Source organism: Rhinolophus sinicus, chromosome 7, assembly GCF_057876585.1.
Source record: "Rhinolophus sinicus isolate RSI-liver-muscle chromosome 7, RSI-T2T, whole genome shotgun sequence".
In the NCBI taxonomy this organism is placed as follows: domain Eukaryota; kingdom Metazoa; phylum Chordata; class Mammalia; order Chiroptera; family Rhinolophidae; genus Rhinolophus; species Rhinolophus sinicus.
Genome location: NC_142507.1, coordinates 50,296,991 through 50,311,455, shown reverse-complemented (window position 1 = coordinate 50,311,455; position 14,465 = coordinate 50,296,991). Strand labels below are relative to the sequence as shown.

The 14,465-nt window shown below is 42.7% G+C and overlaps 1 protein-coding gene across 21 annotated transcripts in view; it reads right to left on the bottom strand.

The window, feature by feature from the left end:
- The window catches only part of PDE4DIP (phosphodiesterase 4D interacting protein), a 176,305-nt gene that overhangs the window by 146,362 nt on the left and 15,478 nt on the right, over nt 1-14,465 (bottom strand). For 3 of the 21 annotated variants that reach the window (XM_019714223.3, XM_074318445.2, XM_074318450.2), the window contains exon 1: nt 9,111-9,486. The exons of the other annotated variants lie outside the window; for them this stretch is intronic. In XM_019714223.3, the coding sequence (XP_019569782.3) occupies nt 9,111-9,130 (20 nt within the window). In that variant the 5' untranslated portion in view covers nt 9,131-9,486. Of the gene's footprint in view, nt 1-9,110; nt 9,487-14,465 lie in introns of those variants that run through there. 21 annotated transcript variants of the gene reach the window in all.

The following is a 14,465-nucleotide window of genomic DNA, read 5'->3' as shown; positions in this document are numbered from 1 at the left end:
CATCTATGTTCCAAACATTGCCAGATACCATTCCATCCCCCCTAATTTGGCACCAATATTGCAAAAGCATACATTCAAATGCAAATAGGGTAGAAGTCACAGATGCAGAGCGCAAGGCTATTATATAATAAATGCAGCAAGACTATAATTTTATCTCATCTCAAGACCTATCGTTATACAATTGCAAGCTAGGATGCTTAATTGGCAAAGCCCCTCAGAAAAGGGAGCGCACCACTCGTGGGGTTTCCTCAGCGCTCTAAGTGTGGGCTGACTTGGCACGGACATAGTCACATCCACTCTTCTCCCGTACAAGCTGCAATTACACCCTTCCCTCGACAGAATCTATTCACCGACCTCGATCTTAGCCAAATGGATCCCTGGGAGGTAGTTTTCTGGAGTGCTAAGTCCTCAGTAGTTACAGGGAGTGTCACGGGCCATCAGTGACAACTTAGAGTCCTGTGACCTGTTTTGCTCCATCCTAAGAGGCACTGACATTATTTTTGTCGCGAGCCATCAAGGTCCAGAGACGTCACTTAGTACTTAAAAAATATAAAGGTAGTTTAAGTAATTCTTTTCCTCACTTTGCCCTAGGAGGTCATCAGACTTGCAAATATCTAATAAATTCTCCTCCCCGTCCCCTGAGCCAGTCAAGACTGATACGGTTCTTTCAAAAGAGATGTGAAAATAACCTGCTTCAGCTTCAGTCACGTCCCCCGGGGATGGCATCTGGGCTGTCCACCCACTTCTAAAAGTTAGCTTGTGCTTTTGACTTTTGGTCCCGGCAATGCGTTCTGTATTCCTGGGTTTTCATTAACAACCATGACTCACAAGGCACTGGGCTGGGCCGAGGCAGCTGGCTCAGTCTGTCTCAGAGCCCAAGACCAGACACCACGAGCTGCATCTTTTCTTTCCCTGTTTCCACCCACCTTTTCTCTTACTGTTTCCTTTCTTCATCGTGTCCATTTTTTTTAATGATTTTTAAAGAATGACGGGCTTTGTCTAGAAATTTGGAAAAGGAGAAGAGAGCATAGAGAAAGATAAGAATAATAATAAAAAATACTGCTACCATGTAAAGGCAACTTTGATAAAGATTTTCGTGTGTTTACTTCTAGTTGTTCTTCAGGCCATATGCCTGTGTGAATTCTGTGGCATAGAACATACGGACACTGAACATACAATTTTGTATCTTGATTGTATGTATATTATTGAAATCAAAGGAATGAATTTTTAGGGAAAGAGGAAGAGTCAAGGGAGGAGGCAGGTGAGAGAAGGAAGAATGTCTTCATAACATTACAGACTGTGCCTGAGATCAGAAAGAATGAGTCTAGTGCCTTCCTTCTCGGTGTGGTTTTATAACAACTAAAACACAGCCGATAGCATCCTAGAGGATAATAAAATTGACTGAGATTTACCAAGGTTGGGGACTGATAAGGCAGTAGGAGATTCTAAAGCAGTGCTGAGAACAGTTCAGATAGCTGACCCTGAGATCAGCTATCTGAACTTGACCTTGTGGTCAGGAAATATAATTTTAGAGTTAAAGGTCATAGGAACGAGGGGGTTGGAGTAAAGATGAGCTACAACGAGTGGCTGTGCTTACAGTGTACTGACGTGAATTCGAATTGAGGGATTGTGAGGTTAGGGGGCAACAGTGACAGACACCCATGCCTGGCGACCCCTCTAAAAGGTCAGCACCTGGAAGGCAGGATTTTTGTATCATTCACTATCATGCACCCAGCATTTAAGAAGTCTAGATCATAACAGGAACTTGATGCATAGTCCTTGGACAAATAAATACAGCTTGAACGTATAAATGGCATCAAGCTCTGATAACTGGCTGTAGCCATTCCATAACGAGACACCTCCCAAACAGACATTCACACGAGCTGCAAGTAATGCTCTCTGGAAAGTTCTCAACTGAAGGTCTGATGAGTACCAACAGCGGAAGATTGAGAGACAAAAGATAGTCCTTTCTTCCAATAAAATTATGGTATGGAAAACACCACGGAGACCAACCAGCTGCATGCTACAACAGAGAAGGCAGAGCGTGCTCTGGCTAGAGAAACTGTCTAGAACTAGGTTCCAAAGAGAATTCCAGAAGGAGGTAATGCAGGCACTAACCTCTGAAGGATAAACCGTTATCCTAGCAGAGGCACTTATTCATGCGTAGGTGGGAGCAACTGGTCCAGTGAGGCCCACTGCTAATAATTTTAGCTCAGGGTGAGCGAAGCGACAATGCAGCCCGCTCTCCAGGCCTGCTGGCAATAATGCTCTCCCGAGGTGCCAGTGACTTGGAAACTCCAACGTAATGAACGGAAGACTCTTACTAAAAGCAACTCAGTTCCAAACTTTACACGTTGTCACTTGGTAGACAGAAATGTGAATTTCTTCCTGCTAGAAAATACTGACTTGTTTTTAAAGTCGTAATCCTATAACCTAATACGGCATCTATTTCCTTTCTTTCCCCCTCTCCTTGCAACAGACATCCTAATATGTATGTATCATTCTGATGTAATTTACATCCACTTTTACTTTCTTCTATTAAGATTTTCTGTTTATTATCATTTCAGGAAACACTTCAAGATGGTAACAGATTAATAGCAGCAATGAAGCATTTGACCCTAGAGAGGGGTAAAACTTGGGGGTGTAGCTATTGGCTCGCTTAGGATACCCTAGTACACGCCGCTTTACATCAGTGCATGTGCTACCATTTCCTCTTCTGCAATATAGGAACTCGGGTCTCCAAAAAGATATTTAAATTGAACATAATACCCTCTATAATAACACGAGTTATGTGATTCTAAACCTTGAGCAACTGAGCAATTTTCAAGAGAACCAGATGTGTTCGAAATAGTTATTCTACTTCTGAACATTTATCATCCAAAAATAATTCTATGGAGGGGCGGCTGGATGACTCAGTTGGTTAGAGCTCGAGCTCTCAACAACAAGGTTGCCAGTTCAATTCCCGCATGGGATAGTGGGCTGTGCCCACCTGCAACTAAGATTGAAAATGGCAACTGGACTTGGAGCTGAGCTGTACCCTCCACAACTAGATTGAAGGACAATGACAGAGCTGATGGGCCCTGGAGAAACACACTGTTCCCCAATATCCCCCAATTAAAAATAAATAATCTTATGGAAGAAGATGCTTTATGCAGCTAGATGTTTACCAAGTATTATTTGTAATAGTTTAAAAAGTTGGAAACCCGAAGGCCTTATTATAGGGGAACTATTAAGTAAAGTATTATCATTCCTCTTGACACACTAATTCCACATTTAGAATAATAATAGTCCACATTATGAAATGGGAAATGTATTTCAATTGTGTGAAATGCTACAAATTATTCAATTTTCTTTGTCATTCAGTGTTTTCTATGGATCAACAGTTATTGCTTTTTTTACAACCCTTCTGCCTTGACCCTGAGGAGAAGACACCAGTTGTAGGTTACCTCTTCCCATAGTTGGCCTTGGAGACGCCAAGGGAGAAAGAAGTTTCTGTAGAGTGGAACAAATAGGAAAAGACTGGAAATAATGAGATTGATTAAGGGAAGATGCATTAGGAACTATTAAAATGCTATGAAAATACAAGTTTTTATTATTATTCATTATTATTATAAATAGTCTATGACTAATGAAGTGCTTCAGCCATGAGAAAAAAAAAAAGGAAATTCAGATCATGCTCGTCTTGATGACCACAGAACTCGGAAGATGTTCTGAAACAGAGGAAAACAAGAATTCAGTGTGTTTGAATGTTTTAAAATAGAATTGCACAGAGCCACCTTGGGTAACCGTGACATCTCTTTTATTCTGGACTTTCTTCTAATTTTAAACACTATTTGATTTTTTGCCAGAGACAACTTGTGGAATGTTCTGAGCCCAGTTTGGAGTTTTATTTATAAAATATGCTCGTTGGGTCAGTTTTAATAGGAGAAGTGTCCCAGGGCGTCCACCAAATGAATGGATGCTGCACAGCGCCTAAGGTGGCTTAACCTTCCCACCACAGTGCCCTCTCCCTGAGCCCCCCCAGAATGGAGAGGGCACTGCGATGGGGAGGGTCAGCCACCTTATTCTTTCAGAGACAAAAACAACCCCTTCCCATCTTCTGGTATTTTAAATCCAGCCTTAATACTAAACTGAAAGAAGAGGAAGCAGTGGGGTGGGGGGTGAAGGGCTACTCGGATCTAGTATGTGGGAAATAACTGGGGGTGAAAGCACAAGTTGAGATAAATTCCTCAAATGCAAGTATGGGCCTACTTAAAAGTAGATCGGAGTTGTGAAGGCAGAGATTTTTCTCCCCCAAAGGTGGAAAATTAATTGCTAGAAGTGCTGAATGTTCAATAGGAAATTCAATGTCCAAAGACTTCTCAATAATATAGAATTATGAAAAGGAGCATTTTCCTAATAAGAAGTGCTCTATGCGAACCAGCAGCACCACTAAGGAAAGAGATCAGAATCAACCAGGCCTTCGGGCTTTAGTGCTTTACTTTGCTTCCCTAGCCTCAGTGGCCACATCTACGAAATGGGGCAGAAATGCCACATCTGGTTGTCACTATGCATTCGTAAACAGGACTCTGCTCACTCACCTGTGAATTCAAAGAGAAGTAAATGTCCTTGCTTCCTCTAGTCTAAGAGTTAGTATCCAGCAGCAAAAAATGCAAATAAGTTATCAATGTCTTTCAAGTACAATTTAACTGTAATTAAAGGGGCATCTTGTCTTACTTGAGGGCTGCACTTCAGCTATGTGGGAAAGGAGAAGCAAAATCAAAATTCTTGAATTTGGAGACCAAACCACTGTTTTTCTTGGATGTTACTTCCCTCCTCCCAATTTTTACAGCCACAGCAGGCAAATACAATTAATGCTTGCATTTTATTAAATCCAATTGCAGGCTAATATAAAACAAAACAAGACAGACAAATTTGTCTTCCTTTCCGAAACTTCAGTCTTATAGGTAGCTCTCAAATAGTTCAAATTCACTTTCTGTTGAGTTATTTATTCAGCGAAATTGTATAAAGTTCATATATGACTCCCCTGACTTTTATTCAACTTTCCCATATATTAGAAATAAGAACATCTCCACTAAAAGGGGGAAGAGAATTAGTAATGACTTTTCCGGCATTTAACAATGTGGTAGGCTGAAGAGTGGCCCTCTAAAGAAGTCTCTGGAAACTATAAATATGCTACTTTACATGGCAAAAGGGACTTTCAGATGTGATGAAGGATTTGGAGATGGGGAGATTATCTGGATTATCCAGTTGGGCCCAATGTAATCACAGGGGTCCTTGTAAAAGATATAGTCCATACGTGAGAGAGTGAGAGGCGGAGATGAGATGAAGACACAGGCTGGAGTGACGCCATTTCTGGGAAGGGGCCATGGACCAAGGAATGCGGGCAGCCTCCAGAAGTTGGAAAAGGCAAGGGAAGGATTCTTCCCTGGAGCTTCCAGGAGGAACACAGTCCTGCTGACAATTTGATTTTAGCTTAGAAGACCAATTTTCGGACTTCTGACCTCCAGAACTGCAAAATAATAAATTTGTATTGTTTTAAGCCACTAAGTTTGTGATAATTTGTTAGAGCAGCCAAAGTTGCTAGTCCAGATAGGCAAACACTAAACATTTAGAGCAGTAGAAGCTGTCTGCCCAATAGACACGAGACTTACGGGGTGAGCAAACCCACCCTCGCCATCTCCATGAGCGTAGGCCTTTGACGGCTCTTTACCTATTCACGGATATCAGTTGATCAAGGACCAAACCAGCTTTTTGTAAGACCCGTGTACTCACGGGCAATTTGGTATTCCAGAAACAACCATGGTCTCCCCAGATGATTTAACCAGAGTCTGGTAACAGCCAGGCAACACCCCCAGAACAAAACCACGCGCACTGACCTGTAGCAGGGCAGATGTGTACAGCTGGGAGTAGCGGGTATTTAACTTTGAGGGCTCAAATACTCAGCACCCTGTCTTTTGTGGGAAGACTGAGCAAGATAAAGAGAATGGGGGCTCAGGTGAAAAACCCCTCGTCGAGGGGGCTTTCCAGAGCTGCCAAGAATGAAACGTGGGAATAGAATCACAGTCTTAAACTTATTCAGAAGCTTAAGAGTAGTCAGAATAAGCAGCCGGCTTCAGAACCAACTCAGAAACAGAGTCACCTACAAGACTCAATTCGCATGAAGCAATGAAGCGCTTAGTCTTTGCAATTAGAGAGTTCCAGCCTATATTTCTTCCTCAACGGCGTGTATCACCTGGGAAAGTTACTTAGTATCTCTCAAGTTCCATTTTCTTGTCTTAAAAAGGAGCATAGTAACATGTACCTCAAACCTCATAGAGCATGTGGATTAAGTGAAATAAAGTACGCAAAGGGATTAACACACAAGCTACTGAACGCAAGCTTAATAAATGGCGGCTTTACGGTTAATTTTTATTCTTTGAATCCCCCAAGTTGTGCTTCTCCATGGTGCTCCCAGAACAACCGATGCATAGGTCTGTCTCAGCCGCTCTCTGTTAGAAGTACAGACAATGGGAAGCAGACACCCGGTACCATTCATTGTTTTACCCTTAGCACTTAGCACAGGGCCTGGTCTGCATTGGGCTCTCACGTTTTAAATAAATGTTTACGAACTGATCTTAGCTGTGAGTTAGGAAGCATCTGGGACATCAGTTATGATCTATGATTATAGGATTTTTCCATGTGTGACCCATTAGGTGGTGAAATAAATCTAGTGAGTCACACCAGCATTTGTGTTTTTAAAGAAAAAGGAATAGGATAGAAAAGATCAGGGTATAAAACACATAGTAAAGTTAACTATTGTTACATGAAAACTTTATTTCAGTTTATGGCACTGCACTTGGTTGCAAGGTAAATACATTTCTATTGTGGGTAACGGTAAAAAAAAAAAAGTGTGAGCATTCTGACTATTTCACCTCACCAACATCTGGTATTTTCTGTTTTGTTTTTGTTTTTTGTTTTTCATTTTAGCCATTCTGATGTGTAATAGTGGTACGGCATTGTGGTTTTGATGTGCATTTCCCTGACGATTGTGACCTGGAGCACCTTTTCACCATCTCCCCTTCTGGAAATCCTTTATAACCACGTTAGAAAAGCACTTGGCAGTATCTACTAAAGTTGAACATGCATTTCCTATTACCCAGCAATTCTATTTCTATGTATTTAACCAAAGAAATGTGTTTAGCAAAGACATGTACAAGAATATTCACACCAACACTACGCATAACAGCCCCAAACTAGAAATTTGCCCAAATGCTCATTAACAATACAATGGATACATCAATGTGATAGATTTCCACACACCAGAATCCTATATAGAAGCAAAAATGAATGAACTACAACTACACACAACAATGTGAAAGAATCCCATAAGCATAAGATGGCGTGAAAGAAGCCAGATAGAATAGAGTACACAGTGGATGATTTCACTTACGTAAAGGTCAAAAACAGGCCAAACTAATCTATGGTGTTAAAAGTTAGGATAATGGTTATCCTTGGGGTCACCAGGGTTTCAGGGGCGCTGGTCATATTCTCTTTCTTGATCTGAGCGCCCATTCCATAGGTACACTCCGTTTGTGAAATTAATTGAACTACATAAACATATGACTTGTGATTTCTATGAATTTTTTCTGAATTAGTCTGAAGTTGTTACATCGAAAGTTAAAAAAAAGCTAATAATACTTTAAGTGTGAAAAACACACAGAAAGCAAGAATCCCTGATACACTCACCCTCATTACTGTCAAGTGGTCATCTAGCCTTTGCTTGAATAACTCCAGGGTCAGGAATCTATTTACTGCCCAGGTAGGTCCCTTGTTAGAAAGCTTTTCCCTGACACTCAGTCATAACGTGCCTCCCCACAACTTACTCCAATCGGTTGTTCTGTCCTCCTAACAGATTCCAAATCGATCTACTCCCTGTACTGCCAACTGCTCTTCAAATATTTGAAGGGAACTACCATATCCACCCTCCCCAACCCTCCGCTGCCAAGTTGCCACTTCTCCAGACTAAAGAGCCCCAGGATCCTTTGGTCACCCCTCAAGGTGTGGTTTTCAGCCCCCTCACATCTCTTGATGATACTCCTTTTTCCTAGTGATGCCCAAAAACAGAGCACAGCCCCCTAGGAGAGGCCTGAGAAGAGCAGAAAAGAGCAAAAAGTAGAATCCTCACTTGCAAATCTAGATAGTGTGCTTCTGATCAACACACCCGAAGCTTCCATTTGCTCTTTCTCTGAAATTCACATTATGCAGCTCACTCCTGTTGAACCGCCCAGGTCATTTTCACAAGTACCGTTAAGCCCACATTTACCTTCTGTGTTTGCCCAGTCTGCCCTCTCTTAGGACTCAGAACACTCTCTGGCCCCACTCCAGTTCTCCAAAGTGAAGCCTTGGAGGTGGAGAAGTATCTGTTATGGAAACACCTCTGAATACAGTCTCTCCACCCGCCCTCCCACTGAAAACCAAAAATGAAGGAAGCCTTTGTCTCAAGAGGTCATCTCCTAGGCTTGAGGGAGCTCCATTTTAAAGTATATTTGGGGGGAGGAGTGGGGTGTAGAGAAAACACAATTCCACCGGGCATCTCCAAAATCTGACCTAAGAGCAGGCTGTCACTCTGGTTTGGACAAAGCCTGGGCAATAACCGGCACCCTGATCTCTTGCTTTCTCCTTTCCTCTCCCAAAGTCAGCTCCCACTGGAGACTCTGGACATGCGCGTGGATGGGCTCTGCTCACTCAGCCCTCACCCGTGGAAACGTGGCAGCGTGAGACAGAAGGAAATCTGCTATTTTTTTCAAGGTATCTGAAATGAAAAGTGCCTCTAAAGAAAGACCTGCAAGAACCCTTCTCATCTGCGGAACAAGGAAAAGACAGAGAAACATTTCTATAGAAACTCCCAGGCAGCCTCAGTGGTTATTTTTAACATCAAGAGTAGGTGGCAGGCAGATTCGTTTAGCAAGGAAAACACCAGAACAGAATAGGAGGCAAACCAAGAGAAGTGGGCTGGGAATTAGGGAGGGAGAGACGCTGTCAAAGGCCCCTCCCTGGTGGTGAGGGGCGACCTCTCGGGAAAGGCGCAGGGAAGCCGGGCTCCGGGGAGAGAGCGGCCGCTCACCTACCTCGTCCACGTCCGCTCCATTTTCCAGGCGCTGTCCTTACTTTCTGAGCGCTGCTCACCCGGGAGTGGAAGCAGCCTGGGGAAACGAAAAGCCTTGCCCACGGATGTCCAGCGCAAAGAGCAGCAGCCTCTTCCTCCCCAGCGCCCTCGCTCCCTCCGTGTCTGCGATGAGAGAACTCAGCTCCCCGCTTTTTCAGAAAACCGCTTGGACGTGGCCGAACCTCCAGCTAACGGGGCGACCGGCACAAGGGAGGGACTGTTCTCCGTAGGAAGCTGGACGTGGAGCGGAGCGGCGCCCAGGGCTGTTTTGGGAGCTGGGGCCAGAGGCAGCGCAGGCTGAGACACGACTGGCTGGCACGAGTGGCTCGGCACCAGCTGAGCTGTCAACCGCGAGGGGAGGCGGGGCTCCGCCAGCCGGCGAGCAGGGGCAGGGCCCGCCCAGGTCGCACGCCGCCTGAACACACCCTCCCTGCCTTGGTGATGTGGGCAGGAGGGTGGAGGGCTGAGAGGACGAGGTACCAAGCCCTCCATCCCTCGCCCATCCCATGGAGGAGCTTTGGGGGGTGGGGGGGAACCAACCAACCGTCAGGAGAATATGGAGAGGAGGTCACCCAACCCACAGGTCACGCCGCAGCCAGAGCTGGAGTCTGGGAAGGTTTTAGGTGCAATCCTGAATGAACGAAGATACACACTAGACGGTCAAAGGACATGTTATTGCCCTAGAGAGCTGCCATGTCAGTCTCACCATTCATTTGGGGACAGAACCTTCCTCAGAAAAGGAAGCGTCCTAATAAAACCTTGCAGCCTTCTTAGCGGCCTCCATCACAGACGCCCCCTGGTTTTAGGGTATTCTGTCTCCCTGGGTTTCCATTCCCCAAGCGCTGAGGCCACTGGGCCCTACCACTGGCTGCAAGAGGGCGGAGGGTTCCTGAACTTCCCAGAACGCTAGAAAAACTTCAAGACAGTAGCCATGAGGACCTAGAATCTCCCCTATAACTAACTGTTCTAAGATCATGGAAAACGGTCCTTTGCAGATGGCTCCGCCTGAGACCCTGGCACCATCTATTTACGTAACAAAGTTTAAACAAGTCACACATGCTATAATTACAGTGCTTACAGCCCTGAAGTTCCTTTTCAGCTCTAAAATAAAACCCTTTTATTAAGTGACATAATCACTGTTATTATTAGCATTACCACTGACCTTTTTTTACTTTGCAGAAAGCTTTACAGTGCCCACATGTGGCAATGTTGATTGAGTTATATTTGCTTCACAGATGGTAACTTTGAGACCCAAAGAGCCTCCAAGTCTCTGCTGAGACTCCACTACAGGTCGCCTTCTGCTCCATGTGGCCCCAGAGACACGTTCTCTGAAGACCAACCAGGCTTCTCCAGAATGAAGTGTTTCTCTCAGGTATCCTAGCATGCCTGCGTACGGGGGAGACTGCAGGGCACCTGCATCCTTGGGGCAAACTGCCATTCTGCCTCCCATCTCTTGGATTAGTTCTTCTAATGGTCAGTACACAATAGGGATTGAGCAGGATAACATTAAAACGTCTGAGAATTCAGAGGAACCATCTGAAAGGCCATTAGTCTAAACGCCCCCCAACCTCAACATTTAGCTTATACTTAAGCTATAGAGTGCTCTCGAGCTTAGAATGTTTCTTGAAAACATTTCAGACGGGACCTTAAGACCCAGTTCGACCTGAGACAAGGCTCACAGGCCTGCCTGTCTTGAAAAGAATCTCCTGCTGCCTCTGAAGCAAAAGTAAATAAATAAATAAATTGTGAAAAGGGGCAGAAAAAGTCAGATTTTTCATCAACCCCGAAGTTGGTGCTATATTTAGTTTTGTCTCAAATCAAATTATGGGCTACTGAGTTTGAAGAGGAACTCTGTCTGCATTCAAGAAATGACAGCAATGACTAGATAAATTGTAGGGTCTCAGAAGTGAGCCTAGAAAATATGCTCATTTGTTTCTAAAATTATTTTTTTACAAAGTTCATAACACGTTTGTCCTGAAACATTTGAAAAATGCAGAAAATATGTACAAAATAGGTAGAAAGTAAATTACCTATAATCCCGAGGTAATCAATATTAAAATTGTTTAATTTCTTTCCATTTTTGTAAAAATGTATCTTCTAACCCAAAGACTGACTCTCTCTTACACATCTAACAGTATATTCTTGAGATGTTTCTTTGTTGCTTTACAAATTACATTTATTGTCAAAAATAACAAACATTTTGTGCTATATTGTGAAAGAAAATCCATACATCCATTCCTCCAGCACAACTTTTTAAATTTCTGGATACTCCCTCTAGTTGTTTTTCACATATATTACATATCTATTTGGAGAGTTATGATTACAGCTTAGATATAAGTTTATCTCCTCCTTTTCTCACTTATTAAATTTTTGTCCATGTTGTTAGCGAGTGTTCATATTTATTATTCTAATGATTATATATTGTATAATATCAATATAACCAGTTTACTTAATATTATATTACTGCATGGCTATGCTGCTTCTAATATTAGACTCTTATAAACAATGCCTTAATGAAGTTTTCTTGCCTTCATTATTTAGTTTTTTTTTAATTATTTCCCTAGGATAACTTCTTAAGACATAGGAATTTTAGGGTAAAAGGACTTTCTAATTTTATCATCTTGCACAGCCTCAACAACACTAGGACTTATCATTTTATTTTCTTTCTCATTTAATAGATAAGAAACAATTTAATAGTTAGAAGATACTGTAGGTATATATGTATATTGTATACAATATATCAAGTAATTTAATATCATCTCATTTTACTTTATATTTCTCAGACTACTAGTCTTGTTTTTTTACCTTTTATTTCTTTTAAGTGTGTTTTTCCAGAACCCATCAGCTCCAAGTCAAGCAGTTGTTTCAACCTAGCTGCGGAGGGCACAGCTCACACTGGCCCATGCGGGATCGAACCAGCAACCCTGGTGTTGGGAGCATCGCGCTCTAATCAACTGAGCTAACCGGCCGCCCCACTAACTAGTAAGTTCTTATTGTATTGCTTACTTGCCAACCATTGTCTGTAGTAGGTAGTCATCATGAAATCCTGCTGTGTTGAGCCACTGTATTATATATTATATACGTTATAACATATATATGTTATATATGGTATATATTATGTATTTGACATTAGTCATCTTTTTGCTGAAACAATGCTGCTTAACAAAGAACTCCCAAAACTCAGTATTGTGCAGCAAACACCCACTTCCACTCAAGCATCTGTGGTTCAGGTGTGGATTAGTTGGGCATAGGTTCAGGTCGGATCCATGTTCTCTCTCATTCCAGGACCCACACTGAAGAAGCAGCTGCTACCTGGGGAATATTCTTTTCATGGTGGAGTACAAGAGTGTAAGAGAATTGACAGAAGCTGTGATGTCACTTAAAGTCTCTGCTCAGAACTGTCCCTTCTGCCATATTCCATTCCCCAAAGTCAGTCACATGGCCAAGTCCAAAATCAGAAAAGGGGCAGAAAAGTGTACTCTGCCCACAGAATACAGGGGAGGTATTTGTGGAACAATAATACAACCTACCAGTTATTCTGTGTCGTACTTTCTGGCTTTTCGTTAAGCTTTTCTCCTTGTGGATACGTGGTAACTTTACCCTTCTCCACCCCATGTAAAGTTAGATGTGGCTTTTGGCCAATGGAATGTAGTTTGCTTTGGTCTTTGAAATCTGAGAAGAAGTTTCATGTGGTCATTTCTATGTAGAACGTGGAAGTTATTAAGAGCCAGTACACAATGGGCAACTGTCGATTTCCACCGTTGTATTGATCCTTGACGATCAATATGTGTTAAGATGAAGCTTTCATCACCTGGGTTTCTGAGTTACTCTGATACGTTTTTGTTGTGCTAAGTTACTGACATCTGGGGATTACTGGTTACTGCAGCATAACCTGGTCTATCCTGACATACTATTTATTTTATTTTTTAAATTCATTTTGAGACTGAGGCAGAGAGAAGATGTAGGTCCCCATGGCTCACTGTGTACAACAGAAAGTCACACGTCTTTCTCCTTGCGTATCTCTCCCGGTTTTCTGAATTAGAACTCACAGAATCTGGGTAGATAATGTTGACAAATTAAACCAGTTGTATTATTCTTTCCTGAATACACTGCTCTTGAACTTGTCAACTGATTGTGCTTCAGGAAATGTTTGAATTGATGATAACGGACAAAAAATTGGAAGATATCTGTCTTCACACTCAGCTGCAAATGCTCCAAGGGTATTTTAACCATCCATTTAGTTTTTCTATGTCTTTTCTCTTTCTTCGGCTCTCCAGCTTGATTCTGCGTAAAAACGACTACTGATCTTGAAATGGATTACTCCACGTGCTATAAGGAAATACTAAACATAACCACGTCTAACATATTTTTGCCAGCATCTTCTAAAAGCGTTGTATGTATACTGACTCCTTCCATCCTCACAGTACCGTAATGAGGTGGACTCTAGTTATCTCTGTTTTGCAAATGACCAACGGGAAGCACAGGGAGGTCACGTATATTGCCTATGTTCCCAAAGCTGAGCTTTGAAACCCGTCTAGCTCCAGAACGTCACGCCTAACCACTCACTAGGCACACCGCGTCCCTTATTTTGACCGCTAATATTCCCTGAGACTTAGATAGAACACTATGTCTGCGACATCTCACTTCACTAATCACTGCGGTTGATTCAGCTGACTTGGTTAGTCAGCAGATGTCTCTTTTGTCCCTCACAGCTCCATGTCCATCTCTCTAACCTTGGGTTTAAAAAATGTCCTTTCCAGACAGAGAAGAATCATTCTGCAATCAAAGATGGTTAGAGTGTCTGTGGTAGATTAAAGATGACCACAAATTCTTTCCTTCTTCTCCCACTGAGGGATGGAATCTAATTGCCCCCCCATACCCCATTTATCCGGGTTGGTTTGAGAGACTTACTTCACCATAGAATGCAGTGTAAAAAATGTCTGGTACTAGCCAAGGTTAATTCAAAGAGAAGCCTTGCAGCTTCCATGCAAGACTCTTAGAGACTTGAAGTCCTGAGCTGCCAGATAAGAAACTATCCTTCTAGAGAAACCATGTGGAGAGGTTCTGAGACTACACAGAGAGAGGGAGAAGCCTAGCTGAGCCCACCACCTAACAGTTCCCATCAATGTGCCCGGCACGTGAGTGAAGCAGTTTTGGACCAGTCCAGCCATTAGCTGTGGCTATTGGAATAAATTTGCCCTGCTGAGTCATGCTAGAATTACTGTTCCCCAAAGTCATGACACATAATAAAATGCTTTTTTGTATGTTAAGCCATAAGTTTTGGAGTAGTTTACAAAGTAGCAATAGATAACTGAAC